Genomic DNA, 21,277 nt, shown 5'->3' with positions numbered 1-21,277 from the left:
TATTTTAGGAGAAAAAAATGACAAAAAGATGAAGCTGGGGATCCAAAGGTTATTAAAAACACTGAGCCTCAGTGATGTGCTGGATTGCTGAGCCACAGAACGGCGGGAAAAGTCAAAGCATTGCCAGACAGACTCACATTGTTGCGTTAAAATACTAAAAATGGAGAGTATCTGCAGTATTAGCCCTCAGTGTCTAAGATGTTTTACGTAATTTCTGCCTTTTCTCTTTCTTCAAACCCAGATGGCCCCCTCGCACGCTCGCTGCATCACCAGCCCTCCTCCGCCTGTCCTCATTCCCATGGGAACCCGCAACTTACTCCTCAGCCCCCTCCACAAGGCGATTATGTTATTCCCCACACTGTCACCTTTCATCCGCCGCTGCCATCCCACCCTTCGGGCCACGCTGTTCCCCCCGCCCCTCCCCCTCCTCTGTCTACCCACCACCTTTCTAGTTCAAGTGCCCCACTGGCCCAGCACTTGCCTACGGACCACCAGACCCTGCCACACCATATACCGGCACTCGGGGCCTCGGTGCAGAGGCTCCATCAACACGAGATGCTGCAGAGGATGGAGGTCCAGAGGCGCAGGATGATGCAGCATCCCACGTGAGCACTGCCATCACCCAGCTGCCTTTTTCCTCATTCTGAGTATCTGAGTTAGTATAAAAGATAAAGCTCCAGATGTGAACCTGTTTCCCTTTTCTCTGCAGACGAGCACACGAGCGTCCGCCTCCACACCCACACAGAATGCACCCCAACTATGGCCATGGACACCACATCCATGTGCCACAAACGATGTCTTCCCACCCTCGCCAGCCTGAGCAGAGAACCGCATGGTCAGTAACAGAGGCAGTGAGGCTCGACAGATGGCTGCTTTTTGTCCTAATTTAACCCAACTTTTATGCGACTCAGCGGTTCCTTGGTTAATGTTCAGCTCGACCAGACCAAGTTTTGATGTAAAGATGATTGATCGCTTGCTATGTGTTCGTCGACAGGGAGCTTGGCATCGAGGCTGGAGTGACTATGGCACCATACCCTTCAGGGCACCTGCACTCCCACCTGCCCCACTACCACCCTCCCCCCAGACTGCACCACTTCCCCATCCCCTTCATGGTGAGAGAAACCCTCAGCACACATGCATACATTTGCATAAATGAGAGAAAGAATCACTTTTATACCAAGTCTTGCTTAGATTAATGGTGTTGGCCCCTTATTTAGAACATCAGTTATTTCAAGGATGGTTTGGTGAAGCACATGAATAATGCATTAGCAATTAATAGTAGCTCATCAGGCATTTCAAGTGCACACTCAACAAATCCACAGGCCTTGAGACAGATCCTGAGCTAATATAGTCGACAGTTTCCGGATGTTATTGCTTATTCCTTGGTCACCCTCAAACATCCACACGTTAGTTGTCTTCTATAATCAGCTCTCCGCAGTGGCGAGTGCACATAACGTCGGGCTGTTGTTTTCCCAATTGTGTTGAACATGCCACGTCCACAGCTCGTTCAAAATTTGAGGGTAGAGAAGTAGAACCGAATGATATGCAAGTGAATTTTGTTGGCAGTTATTAGTTTTAATCCTTATCCATCGATGACTTTCTTCTCTACGTATTTGCCATTTTAGTTAACTTTGGATTTTAGAACCAGCCGTTACAGCTTCCACAAAAATGATTACAAGTCAGAATTTGACATAATGGCAGATACATGGGGTACAGTTAAACTTAAAGGCAGATGATCTATATTTTTATTTTAACACCGTATCAAATGACAACGTGAAAATACTGTGATAATGTGAAAGGGGCCATTTGTAAAGATGAATCATCAGCTAAATCTGCAGCTCCTCTCACCTTCATGGAGCTTTACGGCATTTTTTAGCTCATCGTTTAGCTGTCCGGCCCACAACCTTACTGCTATGGCTCACTCTCTAGGCTCTCATATGTCGCTTTCGGCAACCGCAGGCAGCTATTTTCAGAGAAAAAGCTCTTCAACAGCACCAAACGGCAGCTTGTGAACACAGTGGACCCAGATATTTCCATCAGGAGTTGTTTGAGACCAAAAGCAGAACTAAAGTAGAGTGAATATTGGACTTTAATCATCTCTCTACAGGTTCCACTTTCTGCCAGTTACCCAAACGCATGTAAGAATTAAATTATACAGCATTGCTCCAAGTCTAATGACTCAGCCTCTAATAGCATACATTATATTGAACCCTCCCCAGAAGATCAAGACCCTGTCAAATGAACGAAGGTCTCTAAAAAGGGTGAAATTATAAACTGAAAAATGTATAGGAGCCCTTTGATCCACAAAGTATGAAGTGCATTCATTTAGGAGAGAGACATGCAGGGATTATTCTGACTAAACGTTTTTCTAAAGTTGAATAAATTGTGTTGATACATGTTTTCTTTCCGTCCCTCACAGCACACTGGCATATCTGAAGTGACCTACCCGCACATTCGGTACATCTCATCTAGAATGACTGGCTTTGGAAGAACCTATGAGGTGAGGACTGCTGCCTGTTTTCTCTTGTGTGATTTCCCAAGAAAAGTTATTACAGTTTCATTCATCACTGCCATCATCAATATTTGACTCATTGCCACATGACCGATCACTGTTTTCATACTGTAATAACAAGTTAACTGTACCGATACTACAGTGGAAGTGCATACAAACCTGAGGTCCACCTATTGGCTTTTTCCAGAGCGTTCAGCTGCATCTCCTCATCTTTATCAGTGACGGTGTTTGCTCATTTAAAGTCTGTTAAACTCGAGACTGCCGTAACTCAATTGGCAGAGCAGCCAGTAATCATAATGCTGGTGGTGTGATCCCCGAGCTCTGGGGAACATCGACTTCTTCAAAAACAAGTATAACTCACCGAGTCACAGGCTTCAACCACTAAATTGGCAGGGATTTATGAATGAAAAGCACCGACGCAGAAAAGTCTGTTCAGGTGGGCTGGCGTGCCAAAATGTGCAGGAGTGTGTCGTTCGCTCAGTGGTTTGCTTCTGCTTCTCATTCAGGACCTGCTGCATTTAGAGGAAAGATTGGGGACTGTGAACCGAGGAGCCTCTCAGGGAACCATAGAGAGGTGCACTTACCCACACAAGTACAAAAAGGTGAGGTTTTGTGACAGTATTTGTGTGTAGCCGTGTACATATTGTGTATAGGACTGTGTAGACACTGTATGTAGATGTGCATGTCTGTTACAGTTTGCTCTGGGACAGAGTGCGCAGTGGTCTTTTGTGCTCATTTCAAACATCTAATGTTTTAGCAAAATACTGTAGTGTGTGAGATTGCAGTTGTGAAGACATTGTTGGGGAAAAGTTTCCTTAGAGGTTTCCAAATGTATCTAAATAAGCAATCTAACACCCTGCCACCCAATACAGAAGGTGTTGGAGAGAGACATTGACCAACAGTTAACCCCTGAAGCTTGGGCATCTATTGGGAAAAATATGCACGCAACCCCAGAATCGGTGAGAAATAATGAACAAATCAATTTGGAAACATGTCTCTGCTCACATGTACAGTAGATGTTAGTATTAGTCTTGGGGGCCAGGGAATTCGGCTCTAGAATAACTTTGATTTGGATAACTGTGATTTGTTTAGCATAGAGACGAGAGATAGAAAGTTTTTTTCTGTTTTCAGGACAAAATGACCATTCTCTCTGTCCCCAAAAGAAGTTAATGTTTTTTGTGTTTGTTCTTAATGTAGTTTCCTCTTTAAAGGCAGCATTATAATTTCATAGAAAAGCAGTATTTGTAAAGTTACCGCAGTGTTTTAGCCGAACAGTTAAACGTGTTTAACAGGGAGCGGATTAATAGGATTACTGACCATATGTAATGAGCCTGCTGAGGCAGCTTCACCGGTGATGCTGCATATCAAAAGTCACGTTTCTAAATGTTTCCGCGAACAGAGAAAGCTGCATGGTAAGCAAGACGAAGACGAGGGGGCAGACGAAGACACAGAGGAAAAATGCACCATCTGTCTGTCAATACTGGAGGAGGGGGAGGACGTCAGGTAAATGGCTCCCCTCCTGGGTGTTAACTGCTCACAGGTTTGAGTGTGTTCGAATGTGCTTTCAGGGGTGTGAGTGTGTCGACACAGACATGTTGCATGGCAGGTGCGGTGCTTTCATTTTGCCACCGTCTCTTGAGATTTTTTTTTTTTATATTATTATTTATTCACTTGTTTTAGACCCTGAGGTATAGTAATCAACAGAAAACCCCAGAGTGCCTTAAAATTAGCGGCCTCATGGAGCTGCTTTTTGGCACTCGCTCAGGTTTTTTTAAGAGGATTTTCTGCCCTCTGTTGGTATGAAAGGAAGTGATGAACGGCAGCTTTTATTTTTACCTTGTCTTTTTTTAAATTTGTTTTTAAGTAAAAAAATATATATTTTTTGCTAAATTATTTATTCACTTATAAACATGTCAGTGATTTAGGTGAAAGGTACACATTTCCAAACTGTAACGCACCATATGATGAATGTTATCCATAATTAAACACAGACACAAATTTGTACATTTGGTTTTTAGATATGTTGGGAAATCCTTCCTTCAGAAACTGTGAACAAAAAATGCATTTCACACATCTGCGATAGCATCAGATGTTCTTCACACCTCTAGTTCGACATATTTGATGTATGTAAGGTTTGACTTTGCCTGTGTTATCATGTGTACGAATTAAAAGTGCAAAGAATAGCTTTGCCACTGCGAAGTAAAGATCAGAGGGTTGTCCAAGGATATTTTTAAAAGATTAAATTGATGGTATTCTATATTTTTTCGACCACAAATCCCATGAAAAGACTAGATTAGACTTGCTCTCAGTGTTTTCAGTTTACTCTGTCTCATCTGTGGCACATTTGTTCCCTACTAAAGGTACAAATATTTAAAAGTGGGTCCCATATTTAACAGCTGAATGATGTAGTTGGTAACAATAGTTTGTTTGAAGGAGACTGTTTTCAGCTGAGGATTTGGTTTTGGTTTTCAGACTCAAGTGATTTTTTACAGCAGCTTATGTGAGATTGATTGAAATACACCATAATGTCTATCTTTATGTAAATGAAGGAGCATGTCACCCAGTGTAATGATAGAGCTCACAGATGTGTTTCCAGTGGTTCTTGTACAACAGTGGCCATCTATGGCATCAGGCTCTGCCAACACAGACAATACGTGTTAGTAGGATCTATTCATTGTTGGTTTCAGTGTTTTGTTGATGGTAGAAAAAATATAGAATATCACCAAACTGCCTCTAAGCAGTCAGGGATCCTCAGGCAGTACATCTTAACGCCAAATACAACAGGAAGAGAGCAGCAAATAGACCAGAAGAGCCGGACCACAGAGAAGGGAGGCTCACCACGCCTGTAGGGCAACAGAAATTAGTTAATGTGACATCAGATGTGACTTAAAGGCTCTCTGCCGTCTCTTCTGCCTCTGTTTCCCCTCCAGACGCCTGCCATGTATGCACCTCTTCCACCAGCTGTGTGTGGATCAGTGGCTCCTCACCAATAAGAAGTGCCCCATCTGCAGAGTGGACATTGAGGCGCAGTTGTCTGCTGAGAGTTGATGCTGTTTTTCTAACACCCCCCCCTTTTGTTGAAAATTTATTTTGAGATCACATTAATTTTCTCTTCAGTACTGCAGTCAACCAAAGATGGCATGAATTACCTGCGCAGCTCTACCATGAGAAAATACAAAAAAAAAAAAAAAACACCTTACAAAAAAGCATTGAGCCTAGAGTGCCAGCTATCACATATTAGTACAACAGCTAGAATTCTCCATTAAGGGTTTAAGATTTTATTGTATTTATAAAGCTTTTATGTAGCTTTTGATTGTTTCCTCAAGTGTCATTTTTTTTTTTTTTTTTTTTTTTCCGTTTTGTTTTGTTTCTCTGCATGTTTCCTTGCAATGCATTTCTTTGCACATTTAACGTGGGCTTAACACGGCCTAACAACTTGCAGGTGAGGATAGCTGCTCTAGTAAAGATGCATTTCTGTAAACCTAATGCCTTGCTTTACTAGAATAGAATGTCAGCCTCCGGTTTAAAAAAAAAAAAAAAAACATTGCAGGATTCATTTTACCAATCATTGTATTGATTAGTTTATGTTTAGAAGATGTGGATTGTTAGTGAAAGATGTTTTTTAAGTAAACCAAGACATTCCTAATCTAGGGAAGTATGTTAACAGATCAGCTGCTGTATTAGTGCACACCCAGTATTTCTAGAGTGGAAATAAACTCCAATGTTCACCTCACTCCCAGAATATGCACATGCTTTGCTACGATTTACACCTCCCTCCAGCACCTTCATTCGACTGAAACGCCGTCACCGCCATCGTCTGATGTATTTTAAAGAACCAGAAAAAGAATGTCGCATCCCTCTCTTGACTGTTCTTTCTAACCTGGACGATTGTTGGGATCTGCTGTGGAGCTTTTCTTCATTTTGCTGCCGGGGTTCCTCCCTGCAGACGGGCCCCGTGATGGTTAACAAGGTTTCTGTGTGATGATCTCAGGTCGACGTGTGTGTCAGAAACTTCACACGAGCCTGAAACCTGGGATCATTTTGTCAATTTGATACTGGCAGTGGCGTTGAATTTAATTTCCCATGTGTGCGTGCGTGCGTTCAGAGGGAAATACACAGCTCAATTTGGGATAAATATTTACTGTTTGTTCTCACACTTTCAACCATTTTATCCACCCTCCCTTTTGTCTCTCTGTAGTTGAGCAGCAGCAGCGTCCATTTTGGCTGCTGCGGAAAGAAAAACACTAATACTGTTGATTAACTCACTCGCATAGACTTGCACAAGAGAGAAAAAGGTAGGAGAGTAGTAGTGAATATGACAGTGCACTGAGGCCATGTATTTCCACTCTGATGTATATTAAAAAAGGAAGGAAAAAAAAGATATTTTGAATGGAGTGTTGAAATGCAGTACTTAAAGCAGGTATCCATGCATTCATTGACTTAAAGGCACCAGGATCATATTCTGTGGGATTTATATTAGTTTTAAAAAATAATATTAATAAACTTGGATAACTCTTAATCGAGTCTTTTCCGTGGTGTCCTCTGTTAACACTCGCGTGTTTGAGTGAATGGTGTTTTATTCTTTTATGACATCTTGTTATTGAGAGTCTGGATCAGCTGAATACAGATTTAAACAGTGAGTCTAATCTTAAAAACATGTTGAGCTTCAGATCAGTCGTGAACATCGTTTCATCGAAGGCTGCTCATGTTAAATGCGATAAGTTTCCCTGGTTGGGAAATAATTCGTTATTCTGTGGGATATATTCCCTTTAGCTATAATGTCCGTAGATTTCTGTATTATATATTTTTTATTTGACTCAAAGGAGATTTGGCAGCAAGATTTAATGTAGAAATGCAGTTGGTAGAAAAACTATATATACAGATAAAAGAGGTAAATTCTGCTTTTAGAGCAAGTTTTCATCACCAGGGTCAGTTATTTTTTATGAAGTTGCTGCTAAGGATTTAGATTATAGTATATATTATGTATTTTATGACACATCAGCTTCCAGGCCTAAGACGTCTCTTAAAATGACACACCTGCAGTCACAGGATGCCTACGTCTGCAAACTGTGGCCACAAAAAACAGTTTACTTGTGTTATTTGAAACATTTGAGTCGTTCACCAATTGAGCAGAAAAAGGCAAAGATTGGAGAAAAAGATGCACTTCTGTAACAGAAATGTGTTTTTTCTGCTCCCTCGTGTTCCAGCTTCCATTAAAATAGCAGATGTATTACAAAGAAAGTCTGGATCATGAACCAGGAGTGAGAATGATCCTGTATAAATGCTTATTAATAAATCAACTTAATCCTTTATTTTCAAGGTATAAGGAGAACATGCATCACAGACATTTGATTTACTGAAGTGCCACAGATAGACAGGCTCTCCTGTAGCAGATACACTGAGGGGATCGTCAGACAGAGAGAGTGAGTCACCTCCTGTGGCTGATGAAATACAATCTGCAGCTACAACAGAGCTGATTGACTGCCTAATACATAGTTCTGGTGAAAGTAAACTTAAAATCTTCCATTTCATCTGTGGTCATTCTAATCACTGGTCCCTGGAGGATTCAAGGATTGGATCAGAGTTTGGCCAAATGAGGTCAGTTTTCTGATGTGTAATAAAGGTTGATGCAGAAAGATAACACATGAGAGAAGTGTGATAAACTAGAGTCAGTCTGACTGGGGAATCCAATGAAACTGCAAGTTGAAAGGAGCAAGTGCAGCAAGCCGACCTGCTGCAGCCACAAGATGGACATGTGACAAACAAGTGACTCTGTTGATTTGATTAGATCGAGGATCCAAACCACCTGTGATGTGTTGGCCTCAATCTCAAAAGCATAGTGTGTGCTTTATTCTGAAAACATAGCAAACAAAACCAAATGAGAAGTAAACCGTGTTTAGGAGGTAGACACTCGTGTATTGAGTGAAATGGAATCAAAAATCTTCTGTATGTTTAGTTGAAAGCTTGAAAGACCTCAGGTCGGCGTAGAGAGGACTGCTGAAGAACACTGTAGGTCTGCGTTTTTTAATCCGATTATAGACGACGTGCACGGCCTCAGAGCTGACTTCTGCTCTTGTGGTTCACTACACAGCTGCGGGATTCACATGATGCAGCAGTGGCAGCAGTGCACTGCAGCAGGTGAACAGTCGGAGCAAATGAACACTCTGTGCTGATGCTACTGTGTCATGTTTGGGGATCAGTCAGTGCTTTTCAAGGCGGAGGAAGGAAAGGTGCAGGCTTCTCTACAGGTACTCCCCCATGATTAATAATCCAAAAGACTGTTGCTTAAAATAAACCTCTTTAGCAGCAGTTCTGCCTTGTCGTGCTGGGAAGAGCACAGGTGTTACTAATAACATTAATGACGGATTTTCAAGCCTTGATTAAATTATTTAAACCTCTGCTTTTCCTCCTGACCATGAACAAGGTCTGATGTGTTCACTGTAAAAAAATGGCTTCATCAGCTCAGTGGAAGGTGTCACTCAGATAGAAATTTATTATTGTTGGAGCAACAAAGAAAGTTGTGTGAGACAGTGACCACTGAAGATGTCTTGTCCTGTTTCATATCTCACAGTTTGAGGATTTAGTGACCTGACATGCAGTTTAAATTATACAATTTCAATTTCCACATCTTTTTAGTCTGCTTAAATTTGACCTTTTCTGACCAGTGAAGACATACATAGATCATAAAAATCCAATTCAGTGCTGTCAGTGATTTCTAGATTTATTCCCGACAGAGTGGAGAAAGCACATGGAAAATGGTTTTCAGACTGATCATGTCGGGTAATTGTGTGGCGCTGCTTCTAAATTAACAACTGCATTCACCAGAAATGATTAACAGTTCAACTAATTAATTAAATCTGGAAAAAAAATAATCCTCTTATATAAATTAGCAAAGTCTCGGTAAAAAATAATCTGTTGTTTAGTGGAGTTTGGTCAAAATGTGCCTGTTGGAGCAGCCTGCAAAATCCTGCAGTCTTAATGTGAATGTGGTAATAAACATAAACATCAGATTGGTCATTATTTGTTTAATGGGTTCTCTGGCAATAAAAGAAAACAAAGCAGTTAAATGTACAATATTACATGCTTTATTAAAATCTGCTGTTTCGTATTGCACAAGGATAGCGTCAGCCATCCAAGATCAAACTATATTTGATGATGTAGAAGATCCATGACAGAAATCCCACAGTTTCCACTGACTAGAGCATAATGTGGTTATTTGACTTAAAAAAAAAAAAAAAAGGAAACAGATTAGGATTAGGAATGTGTAAGTAATGCAACAGCAGCAGTGCAAAAGATGTGCAGAACAGTCGAGCAGAAGCAAAAGGAAATCTTTGCAGTGACATGGAAAAATGTCAACAAATTTCTTTCACCTAAAAAAAACTTTCGCAAATGACGAGACAAAAAAATCCATTCACCCTCTGTGTCCGTGAGATTATCTATCTGCAGCTGAACGAAGTAAAGCAGCCCTGTGAGAGAAGCAGAAAGAATGATAGAGTCCTTCAGAGAAAGTACAAAACAATTAATTTAAATCCTAACCAACAACAGGCGTACTCCTAAATATGAACACATATACAGAATCAGATCTAAAATGCCTGTTTTTATCATTTCATGTAAACACATTATTCTCAGTAATCCGGCTTATTGCTAGTTTGGCAACCTGTCCTTCAGAGACTTGACTTACTGGCTGTGGCATGAACGAGTGATGATGTCTGTGTCCAAGGTAGTACCTGTACCAATAAAGTGCTAATACATCACAGACAGCATGCTCAGGTTACAGCATACGTGACCTCTACTCTGTGTGGAAAATATACTGGTGTGATAGGAAAACAAAAACGGCAACAACAAAATGAGGATGAAGGTGGTTTTCCAGGTGATTCGCCACTTAACTGAATGTTTTCTGCACGTGTGGAACGTGACCTATCAAAAATCGCTTTGGTATTTTAAAATCATTAAAAATCACAGTGTGATCGTGTACTGAAACTCTGTTCCCTGTAAGTAGCTGCAGTTTTGCACCAAAATAAATATTCCTGGTAAAGCAGCAGTCACTTCAGTTGTGACACTGAGACGACCGCCTCTGATTCGGCAATCAAACCTTCATCTAAAAAAAAAAAAAAACAACGTGTTGAGAATAAAAATCACAGCCTGGTCCCACAGATTAAGCATACTTCATTCCAACGCTTCAAAATGTTTGAGCTCAAATCCTCAGCAAGATATAAATGACAGTAAGGAGAACACAGAAAGCTATAAATACAATAAATAGTTTTGTTCAGTACTCAAAGGGACTGGAGGAAAAACAGACCCCGGGGTCAAACAGTCTTCTCGTCTTCAAAGCAGAGCCTCATTTCAAGCCTGACGGTCGTTTGGTCTGGTGGTGTAACCGAGGGTTACATTCATGTACTGCAAAGGCCGAAGTGGAGGAAGTGTGAGTTTCTCCCCTCAAGGAATCTCTCAGTGTTTCTCTCTCTTGACTGTAAGCTCCATCCCGTCCTCTGAGAGGGTCCGCGGGGACGCAGCAGGCTCTCCTCCTCGCGCTGGAAACCGGCAGCTCTTAGATTTTGGTGACATAATTGTTGGGGAAAAGTCCCTGCTTTCCACGGAGTCGTCCTGTCCACCACCCGGACGCGTCTAATGGACAGACACGAGCAGATTAGTGTTTCAAGACATCTGGCTGAGATCTTCACATAAGGGGGATAAAAGGCAGCCATCTAAAAGACACACTTACCCTCTTTGATGATGTCAATAAGGTCATCAGCGTTGAAGCTGAGCTCGTCCGTGTCCTGAGCGTCGTAGGCGTACAAAGCTTTGCACTGGGGCACCTGGGGTTTGGGTTTGGGTGCAGGTTTGGGTCGTCCGCCACCCGGTGGAGGCCTGCTGGCTGATGGTCTGTGGGCTCTGAAACGTCACAAGGAAAAACAGAAGGAGGCCGCACGGCTGTCAGCATGTGCAGGAAGGCGCTGCAGTGTATGACAAATTCAGTTCACTGTGCTGCAGTGGCTGTGAAGTTAAGTCAGAAAAAGGTGAGGCGCTTCAGTGGGATTTAACACTTTCACATCCCAGAAATATGTGTGCACACAAAATCACCATCTTGTTTGGACTCCAATTTGATGATTTCGATTTTTCCAGGATGAAATATCTGCATCGTGTGGACAAAGCTTCCTGTTTCATTTGAACAAAACGAAGCTGTTCCCCAAACAGCCACAAGATGGTGATTGAGTACACACTTTAAGGTTCACAAATGAACAGAAAAAGTTTTACAAAGCAGAGCGTTGATCCAGAGTTAGTGATAATGAACTGAGATTAAGATCTCAGTTCATTATTCTGTGCACTGTGTTCATTTACTGATCCACTATATGTATATACAGTATATTCTCTTTTCAAGTTATTTTTGAACACAAAATGTCACACTGAAGACTGAGAGAGAACGACTTCACTGCTCAACTAACTGAGGATCAAATAATTCAGAATGCTTGAAGTGGCATCACCCCAGTCAGCAGCAGCAAGCTGACTATGGAGAGGTTTACACATGTGCAATATATGCATTGACTGAGTAAAGATAATTACGCCTTTCAGCGAGATACATGAGAGCAACTCTCATCCTGAATGATCATCTCTTTCATAAAACAGATCCCTGATCTAAATGAGCCGTCAGAAAAGGAGCACAGCAGGGATTCTTTCACTACACAAACTCCTTCAAGGAGATCTTTCATTCTACCAATGAAAGATCTGTCACATTCTCATTTTAACACCAAAGAAACTGAGCAGCAGCAGAACATGTAGTATTAGTCGCAGGCTCCTTTAGCTAGTCTGAACTTTTGCCTTCTTCACAGTTCAAAACCAAAAATGTGCAAGAGAAGAAGCATCAACAAGTCCTGCTGCTGAGAGCTTCTCTAGTCCTGAACCGCCACCCAAAACACTGCAAACGCCCCAACTCACATTCCTCCATTTGAAGTTGGTCCTCTGTGTCCATGACTACAAAAGAATAAATCATCCACATTATGCCACATTACAGAAACACAAGTGTGTGTATATTAGTGTGTGTCTATGGTACCTGTGTGCATATAGAGAAAGGTGTAAATATGCACTGTACTGCCTTAAAAACACATTGAGCAGTTTCACTGTAACTATACAGCTAAATAAAATACAAAGTAAAATAAAAAAAAGTCAAATACAAATAATCTTATGTGTGTTAAGACATTTTTCTACAGAGCAGACACAACAATGTAAGCACCGAATGCGAACCTGATCACACTTAAACACACAGAGCTGAGTCATGTTCAGCTGAATGATAATTAGCAACATACGTCAGCTATAAAAGTGGTCATGTGAGTCATATGCGTCACTGTAATGGAAAGAGAAAAGGTTGTCTGGTCTTTTAGGAAAACAACAATCAACACTTTTCAGGCCTGAACCAACAAAGTCAGAGCTGGAGCTGAAAAAGCTGCTCATCACTGCACACTGCCTGTTTTCTTTGGTAGTGTGACGCTCGCGTTTTCATTTCTCAGCGGTGAGGCGTCAACAGAGACACTAATGTGTTTCTGGTGGGGAAGATATGAAACTTGGCGGATGCAGCTGAGGTTTCAAAGTTGCACAAGAACTCAAAAACTGTTCGAAAGAGGCCAAAAATCCTGCAGAATTTAAAAGACCTGCAAAAATATTCAATGTCGAAGGTCTCCAAAATCATCTCTTTGGAACAAACAGTACGAAGCACTGACAAATACTGATACTGTGTTCAGTTTAATATCATTTAATATGATGCATGTTTGTACGGGAGCAGCCACGTCCTTTTTCCTCACGTTACCCGCAGGTGTGTGTGGGATTCTGTCTACTCTGCGTTCTGTGTGGTTTGTGCGTTTCGCCTCCGCTGTGATCGTGTCAGTGTCTCACCCTGCGGCTCCTTGGTCAGGGACTTTCAGACAGTCCAGGTTGGGCTGCGGTCGGCTGCCGCCTCGCTCCTTCACCTGGTTGATGTTGCTGGGCAGGAGGGGCCGTGATGTGTAGCCAGGTGTGGGATGCCTCTGGCTGTGATGCTGCGAGTTCCTCTGATTGGCTACGTGGTTGGTGTTTTTCAGGCCACCATTCTGGTGAGCAACTGCAAAAAAAATGAAACGGTAAAGACGGGTCTTGTGTTCTTGAGAGTAAGAAGAGCCTTTTCGAATCCTGTGAGATGGCTGATGTACCTGGAGGTCCCGGCGCAGCCCGAGAGGGGATGTGCTGGTGAGTTCTGGACGCACTGGAGCGACTCTGAGTGAAGCTCTTCTTGGTGGGGCCTGAGGATGAGATTTTCAACAAATTAATGGTAAAGCCATTTAGAACAACATGCAGGTTAAAGAAGAAAATACACTTTTGTCTTAAAGACATAAAGAGGGGATGAAGTGATGAAGTAATAAGATCTTTTACTTAAGTTAATGCAGTAATACCACTCTGCAGAGACACTCTGCTACAAGAGCTCAAAATGTTAATACTCACGTGTGTTCTTCGGGAGCCCGGGGCCCACGCTGACCTGCAGAGATTTGCTGGAAGGCTTCAGTACGGGCATTTCTCCCTGACCCTGGACAAACAGGACCTGCCGGGAGCCGCCCCCACTCAAGAAGCCCCAATTCTCCTTCTTCAACTTCATCTCCAGTCTGTCGGACACAAAAAGGAGCGTTTTGTGGGGCTCAAGCCAAAGTTACATTCTCCTTAAAGGGTCCCTTCATCATCACGTGGAGGAGTCAGATCCCGCTTAACGAGTGTCTCTGAGCTGCTGACTTACTAGCAATGAAAGTTTTATTATTCATCTTCAATAACGTTAAATTATTAAGCGTGAAATACATTTTATAGGTGTGAATGAAGACACAAAGAAGAGATGTTAATGACTGTGGCTGGTTTGGGATTTATTGCTCGAACTCTCACTTAGGTTGAGGATTTATTTTGCGCGTTTACTCACGTGTTACTAAACTTGAGTGGTAGCTTCCTCTGGGTTTTCTCCTCAAACCTGCGGGCCAGTAAGCTGATAAACTCCGTCTTGAAGACACACTCCAGCAGGCTGTCGTACTCCTGCTCGTGCAGGATCATGAAATCGTCCTGCATTGTGCTAAAAAAAACACAAGAACGTAACTGTTACTGAGACATCCCCAAATCAGCTGTGACGTGAAACAAACGAGAGAAAAAATACCTTCATGACATCATTTTTTCTCCTTTGTAAAGACACTCCACTGTTCTGCTTTAATGGAACTTAAGATGGAGGGTCAGAATCATCTTTCACATTTGCATAGAAACAGAGAGGGGCCTCACAAAGCAGCTCACATCTGAAGAGGGAAGACAGCTTGTGGCCGTAACCCACACAAGGATACTTTGTTCCTCCCAGTGAAGTGGAGTTTTTCTCTGATGAGCTTTTTACAACTCCTGCTTTCGCTCATTGCGCCACCTGGTCCATATTACCCCAGTGACTCAAAAGCCATATGCTCGCACCAACAGCTCTGTGATTTTTACCTCTAAAACAAGTTAAACAGCGTTCCCATCGACAACAAAGCCCCCAAAATCTTCCAGTTCCCTTTATTTTCTCCCTTTCTTTGCAGTAAACCAGTCCACATTCTTTCACGAGAATGTGTTTGCCCGCGTATCGTTTCAGCAACATTTGTGAGACCTGCACGCACAAAGGGACAGGCATATATACAAGAGGTGGGCTTAATACACTCCACATGTTTTCAACGTCCCTCGTGTGACATTTACAGGAACATGGGAACTTGTGTGATTGCAAAACCAGACTGTGGCTTTGAAGCGGATTTGTGACGTTCTGCAGTGAAATGTCTACAAACTATACGGCGACGGAACAATCTGCTGCAGGCGGAGCAGCCATGGTCGTGTTTTGGAAATGTCTCATTTCCTACTGTTGTCTTCACATACTTGTACAAATAGATGTTTTTCTTAAGTTGCTCACAGCAGCACATGAGCCCTGTGTATGCAGCGAAAACACAACTGTGACCGTGTTGACGTTTCTGTAGGGTCGACAGCACCCACAATGCCTCTGGAGAGCTCTGGGTCCCAGTGAGGACAGTCAGCTGTAAAATAAAGTCATTGGCAAGTTTTACTGTATTCAGCAGAGAGGGATGGAGTTTGGACATTAAGCCAGAGGATACTGTCAGGCATGCAGACACTGTTTCTTACTTACTTTATGTTTCTGGGAAAAGCCCTGAATTAACATACACTGAAAGTTGATCTTGAAATAAACCTAAAAGCAGGAGTTCAATTGGCTGGAAAGCAGGAGGTGGTGTGGCACACGAGGACAGAACGAGCAGCAAACTTGTTTATATGGACTGTTTTTGTTTGGAATATGCTGTGGTCATAAATGCTTGAACAGTATGTGGAACAAAACATGACTTCTGTGGCTGTTTGAACTACTGTGAGCCTCCATTAAAACCACCATAAATGTTCTGGAGCAGAATTCTGCGCAGAGAAAAGCAAATGTGAAAAGCGGTATAGCCTGGGAGCTGATGCTGTTATCTGATACAGATGTTATAACACTTACAATACTACAACCCAGTTTGTTCCAGCTTTGAGGGAACTGCGTGACGAAAGCCAGTGACTACTTTGTACCTGAGAGACACCGCCAAGATCTTCTCCACGTCAATCCTCCTCTTCAGCACCTCCGTCACCTGCCCTTTCTCCGGGCCCTGTTTCACCTTTTCTCTTCCAATCAGGTACACAGACTTCGGGGTCAGGATCAAGTCCCTCTTAATCCCCTAAACACAGCAGAAAAAAACAACAGCAGAACATTAATCATGAATGTTTTGTCAACTGTTTGGCCACAGAAACAGGCTGCAGACTGATGGAGACCAACCTTGAAGCGGCGGTCATATTTTGTGACTTTGTCTGCAAAGTCGATCTTTTCTCTCTTGGCCAGGAACTGCCGCAGCTCGGGCCGGTCATCCATGCCCAGGTAGTCACCTACAAAGTTTCTGTTGAGGCTGTGTCGCCGCCTTTCCTTCCGGTTCAACAGCAGGTCAGAAGCTATAAAAACCCAGAGGAAAAGAGTGAGAGACGGCGACGGAGGCAGACGGACAGATAAATAAAGCTGTAGAGACTCTACTCACCCTCCTCCCTCATCTGGACATACTTCTTGCGGGCTACGTATTTCCTCCAGGCCTTTTGGATGGTCCTGGCGTAGCCGTCAAACTTGCGCTCCCTTGTCTCTTCCAGCAGAAAGAGCTGCAGACAAAGAGACACACAGTAAGAGACTGGCATACCTCAGTGCGCAAACCCAAACACACCTGAGCAGACTGAATGGAAGGAATGAGCGCACATGCATTCTGAACATGCCTGCGTACAGTTGAATACACACGGCCAAATGTCTGCTCCAAATTTCTCTGATAACAGAGTGTGAGAACGGAGGTTTTACTCGTCACTGCTGGACAGGCAGGGCGGCTGTCTAACAGCAGGGACAACAGGTTTATGAATTAACTAACTCAGTTTCATTGCTGATTCAAATTAGTAGAACAGAAGGAATAACAATGAGTACTGCTTTGGACACATTTGAAAAAAAGTGAATCTATCCTTTAAAAGAGGATAGCGTATTGATAACTTATTGATACTTTGTATTAGGTTTACTGAAATACTTTCAAATGTTTGATTTGTACTATTTGACCTACATAATATTTAGCAACACGTTGTTTTGTATAATTAATACAACGCTTATTATTATGAATACAACTCTCTATTCTTTGGCCATTAAGTCATTTCACCACATCCTGCACAAAGAGCTGACTCTGGGCCAAGAGACCACCGGTCCTCTCACCAATCCCTGTCATTTCCTGATGGGCCTCTAGACACGCAATCACACTCTCTGCCCTCCCTGCCAGACTAAACATCCTGCCCACTGCTGTAACATGCCTGGCATTTGCACGGCCGGCCACAGGCCGCAGTGTGACGGTGGGCAGGAACAAACCCCAAACAACACCAACACACAGCAGATCAAACTTCAACCACAAAGGCCGCGAGGAGATGAACGCACTGAGTCACTGATTGAGACACTGACACCAGTTAGTCACTGAGACTTCAGTGTTTTTCACCAGATGCCTGATTGAACTTCCAACGTGACAAATCCAAGAACAAACAGCGGGTGGAGTGTTTGATTAACATGACTTGCTGATGCATTTAGCTGAAACAGGAACCAATTAAAGTCAACAGGATCTCAAAAACAAAAAACTATTCAAACTTTGTAATACCTACAACTAACGATAATTGTCATTAGAAATAAATGAATCCTTTATTTACACAATGAATTGATTAATCAATCATTAAGCAGCACTTCATTTAGCAGCTGTATGCAATACACAAAGATTAATACAAGGTTTAAAACACATTATAATGTAGTTGTAAGCAGATTATTAGCATTTATGAAGGTATACTGTGTCCATAAATGGAGGTTTGTGTTAAAACAAGTGATTACTGAAAATATAGTGAAACAGAAGTGTAATAATATAAAAGATGTCTTTATGGGAGAAGTTATAATTGCTAACAAATACTGTACATTAGTAAACATTCAGAAATGTCCCTATATCTGCATTTAACAACATTATAGTGTCAATAAAATGACTTTTGTCCAAAAGCCCAAAACCTAAAAGGATTTATGACACAAAACAGTAAAAAAACCCCCCATTAAATTCAAACAATCTTTCTTGAAAAATAGCCAAACAATGGATTGATTCTCAGAGTTGATACTGATTATTTTCTTCTAATGTTGGACCAATTGAAAAATCTTTCAGTCCATATCACTACAACAAACGTGAATATTACGAATATATATCACTACAGAAATCAAGGAGTCGTAAATGTCAAAACAGCTTACAATAATTCACTTTCAAACTGAGTCCCACATTCAGGACAAGCCTCTGTGATCTTCACACACAGCTCATGTGAGAGCTTTGACAGACAGTAAGCGACCGCTCATCCATCACCACTCTGAAGGAGAAACTCGTCGTGAACATCTGGCTCAGCGTCAAACTTCGCTTATAACATCCAACAGAAAGAAAAACAAAAAACGCCTCAGTCATTCAACTAATTAGTTGGGGTGAGTGTCTTATCGGACAGAGAGGGTTGTCTGAGAAGCCTGGCAGCTCTTTTCAGCGGCCTGCCCTGTGTGATATTTGCGTTTCATAAGCACACCTCAATGACTTAGACTGTCAGTCCGGCGGCGTGGGGGATGGGGGCTCTTGGCATTCGCGGCTGCAATGAATAAGTAAAGGCATTCAGGATCAGCTGTAAGACCTGAATTAAAACTAAGATGTCTGTGTGTTAGCTTACAAACATACTTCTGTGTGTGTGCACGTGCACGCTCGTTCGTGCGTGATGTGTGCAAATGTTAATAAGCCAGAGGCTTCACACAAGCGCTGCTTTCATAGGAATCATGAAAAAAGTAGTTATGGTGGAAAAAGACAAGCCTTTACGATGTCCCCCCCAAACTCTGCAACCACAGCCCGTACTGGTGTTTTAGTTCCAGAGCGGTGTTGACTCAGTGCTGACGTGGTACAAGGGTCGGGTTCAATCTCCTCCCCTACAACAGGGACTCCAGCACAATTTGGGACACTGGTGCCCTTTTATGGTGTTTAGTTTAAAAATGTTGAGTTCAGGTTTTTCCCCACTAACAAAAAGGCTTCTTGCATGTCAGCATTCTGACATGCGATCTGAGTTCTACATCTGCACAAGGAGAACGCGTGAAAAAGTTTTGCTTTTGCACTATGTTTCATTTTCCTGTATGTCTCATATGAGGTTCTAAAGGGCAAAGTGTGAGAACAGGCTGTGACAGTTTGAAGGCGAGACAAACGTACCGACTCAGGGGCTTTAATGAAGATCTTGGTACGTCCAAGCTGGAACTGATCCTGGTCCATGTTGACAGACCGCAAGAGATGAAGGACGCCTTGTTTCTCGTCTCCTCGCCACGTTGGCCACGACTCTTTGGTCAGGATGGCGTACCTGAGGACCAGAGTGTTCAGCAGAGACAAAGCGTTTTACATAGAGGAGGGGGTGTCCCATGGGCTTGGATGGGAGCTTTATACACTGATTCTGATTCTTTAAAAGTTCAGATGCTGCATAAAATAAATGAAAAAGAATGTGATCATTTGCTCAATTGAAAACAGTACAAAGACAATATGTTCAATGTTTGATCTCAGCTTCACAGAGTTCATGAAACCATTGATAGAGAAGCTGTCTCTGGCTGTTTATATATCTATCAGGTGAGCTCCTTTACTTTGAAACAATATCACAGTCAGTCAGATGTATAAATATGACCTCAGTGTAAGTGTGAGGCGTGTCACCTGTTGAGGAACTTCCTGAAGACTCTGCGGTAGGCGTAGCCAGCACGCCTCACCCTGATGTTTTCCTTCAGACCCAGGTACTCCACTTGGTGCTTCACTCTGAAAATCCAGGATCAACATGAGGATAAACCTTCTTTCTGTTTTGGCCTTTCTGCCTAAAAATGACTCATTTCAGCATTAAAATTGGAGTAAAACAGGATTTATTACTACGTGCTCCCCACAGAATCTCCCCTCTGAATGTAGTGTTGTATTGATGGAAGTTTCCCTCCCCCTCCTTTTATTCACATCCACCTTCATTTTATAAGGTTTTGTTCTGATGAGAATAATGCATGTAATAGTAACAGAGTGTGTGAAGAAACCTGCAAAACGTATGTACATCCAGTAAATACGCATCCGAATATAATTTATGTTGATTTATACCCACAACTAGTTTTATTATTGGTGGTTCGAGTGATTCATCTACTTCAACTCAAAGATCTTTCAGCAGGTATATGGCACATGAAGCTCCCACTCTACTGGCGGAAGGGATAATCACAGGTTATTGTATGCGAAACCGTTACGTTTTGCTGACTTTTACCCCAAACAAAGACCTTAAGCACTACTTAGTACACTCAGACTTCCTGTGAAAACAGCAGTTCCGGTGCTAATTAATGAGCCACCCTGTGTCCTGCTCACAACAGGAAGGTTATAGGCTCTGAACAATACAGCAGCACTGCAGCTGAACATGTAATGCCCAAAGTCTGTGAGCAGGGAGGAACGAGTGGGAAACTGAAACAAAGGGATGAAAAGGGGGGGTTCATCTGTAACATGTCTCACATGACTCGGGTCTTCAAATGGACAGGAAATATCCAAAAAAGGCAGATCAGAGCAGAACAATGATGCAGTGTTTACCTTTGGTGTGAGAGAGGTTAGAGACCCAGGCTGCGTTTATCAAAAGGCCGAAAGTGAAAATTTGGACTTAAATCAAAGAGAGGTCGTGCAAAATATAATTTGCTGTGATGAATGAATTTTTGGGAATCGGCTGGAGGGGCACAGCAAGAATAAAGTGGCACTGATTTTGTTTGCAGCCACTTTGCATGCATGAGTACTGTCCACACTTTTTCTCTGATCAAACTTCTCTCACAGCAGCTGAACTCATTTCCTGCTCAAACTTAATTTTTTTTAGTCAATTTTACATTATCTCACCCATTTTTACATGTTGTAAATATACTAGATTGTTGCTAGTTTCATGTGTTAATGTGGAGATTTTAAGGCTTTTACACAAGTTAACATACTTTTTAAAACATGTTAAAAGCATGTGTATTTTTCTATAATAAGATATTGAGTAAAATATAAGTTTTTTTTAAAAAGAAATAACAATATGGCCGATATAAGAATCTTTGTTTATAATTGGCCTTTCCTGCTCAGAGCTAACATGTGACAAACAACGTGTTCAGCCTCTCGCACTTCGCTATAAGCAGGAGGAAAGCCCTTG

General features: G+C 42.2%; 2 protein-coding genes across 6 annotated transcripts in view; one reads left to right on the top strand and one right to left on the bottom strand.

Annotated features, from left to right (window-relative positions):
* rnf111 (ring finger protein 111) overlaps positions 1 to 7,031 on the top strand; it is a 29,756-nt gene extending 22,725 nt beyond the window's left edge. For 2 of the 4 annotated variants that reach the window (XM_070976492.1, XM_070976405.1), the window contains exons 9-16: positions 242 to 605; positions 710 to 835; positions 995 to 1,112; positions 2,420 to 2,500; positions 3,019 to 3,114; positions 3,385 to 3,471; positions 3,912 to 4,015; positions 5,443 to 7,031. In XM_070976492.1, coding sequence (XP_070832593.1) covers positions 242 to 605; positions 710 to 835; positions 995 to 1,112; positions 2,420 to 2,500; positions 3,019 to 3,114; positions 3,385 to 3,471; positions 3,912 to 4,015; positions 5,443 to 5,560 — 1,094 coding nt within the window. In that variant the 3' untranslated portion in view covers positions 5,561 to 7,031. The remainder of the gene's footprint in view (positions 1 to 241; positions 606 to 709; positions 836 to 994; positions 1,113 to 2,419; positions 2,501 to 3,018; positions 3,115 to 3,384; positions 3,472 to 3,911; positions 4,016 to 5,442) is intronic. The other 2 variants (XM_070976631.1, XM_070976553.1) reach the window with 1 other exon arrangement.
* Positions 7,032 to 9,524: 2,493 nt separating this feature from the next.
* The window catches only part of myo1ea (myosin IEa), a 47,531-nt gene continuing 35,778 nt past the window's right edge, over positions 9,525 to 21,277 (bottom strand). The window contains exons 18-29 of one of the 2 annotated variants that reach the window (XM_070976200.1): positions 19,804 to 19,902; positions 19,318 to 19,462; positions 16,585 to 16,699; positions 16,332 to 16,501; positions 16,088 to 16,233; positions 14,439 to 14,585; positions 13,979 to 14,136; positions 13,690 to 13,779; positions 13,397 to 13,601; positions 12,446 to 12,481; positions 11,235 to 11,404; positions 10,921 to 11,137 (exon numbers count right to left, since the gene is read on the bottom strand). In XM_070976200.1, the coding sequence (XP_070832301.1) occupies positions 11,061 to 11,137; positions 11,235 to 11,404; positions 12,446 to 12,481; positions 13,397 to 13,601; positions 13,690 to 13,779; positions 13,979 to 14,136; positions 14,439 to 14,585; positions 16,088 to 16,233; positions 16,332 to 16,501; positions 16,585 to 16,699; positions 19,318 to 19,462; positions 19,804 to 19,902 (1,558 nt within the window). In that variant the 3' untranslated portion in view covers positions 10,921 to 11,060. Of the gene's footprint in view, positions 11,138 to 11,234; positions 11,405 to 12,445; positions 12,482 to 13,396; positions 13,602 to 13,689; positions 13,780 to 13,978; positions 14,137 to 14,438; positions 14,586 to 16,087; positions 16,234 to 16,331; positions 16,502 to 16,584; positions 16,700 to 19,317; positions 19,463 to 19,803; positions 19,903 to 21,277 lie in introns of both variants that reach the window. The other variant, XM_070976284.1, reaches the window with a different exon arrangement.

The sequence above is a fragment of the Chaetodon trifascialis genome, chromosome 1, assembly GCF_039877785.1.
Source record: "Chaetodon trifascialis isolate fChaTrf1 chromosome 1, fChaTrf1.hap1, whole genome shotgun sequence".
Lineage (NCBI taxonomy): Eukaryota > Metazoa > Chordata > Actinopteri > Chaetodontiformes > Chaetodontidae > Chaetodon > Chaetodon trifascialis.
The sequence above is the reverse complement of the archived record's forward strand: the minus strand, read 5'-3'. Positions and strand labels throughout refer to the sequence as shown.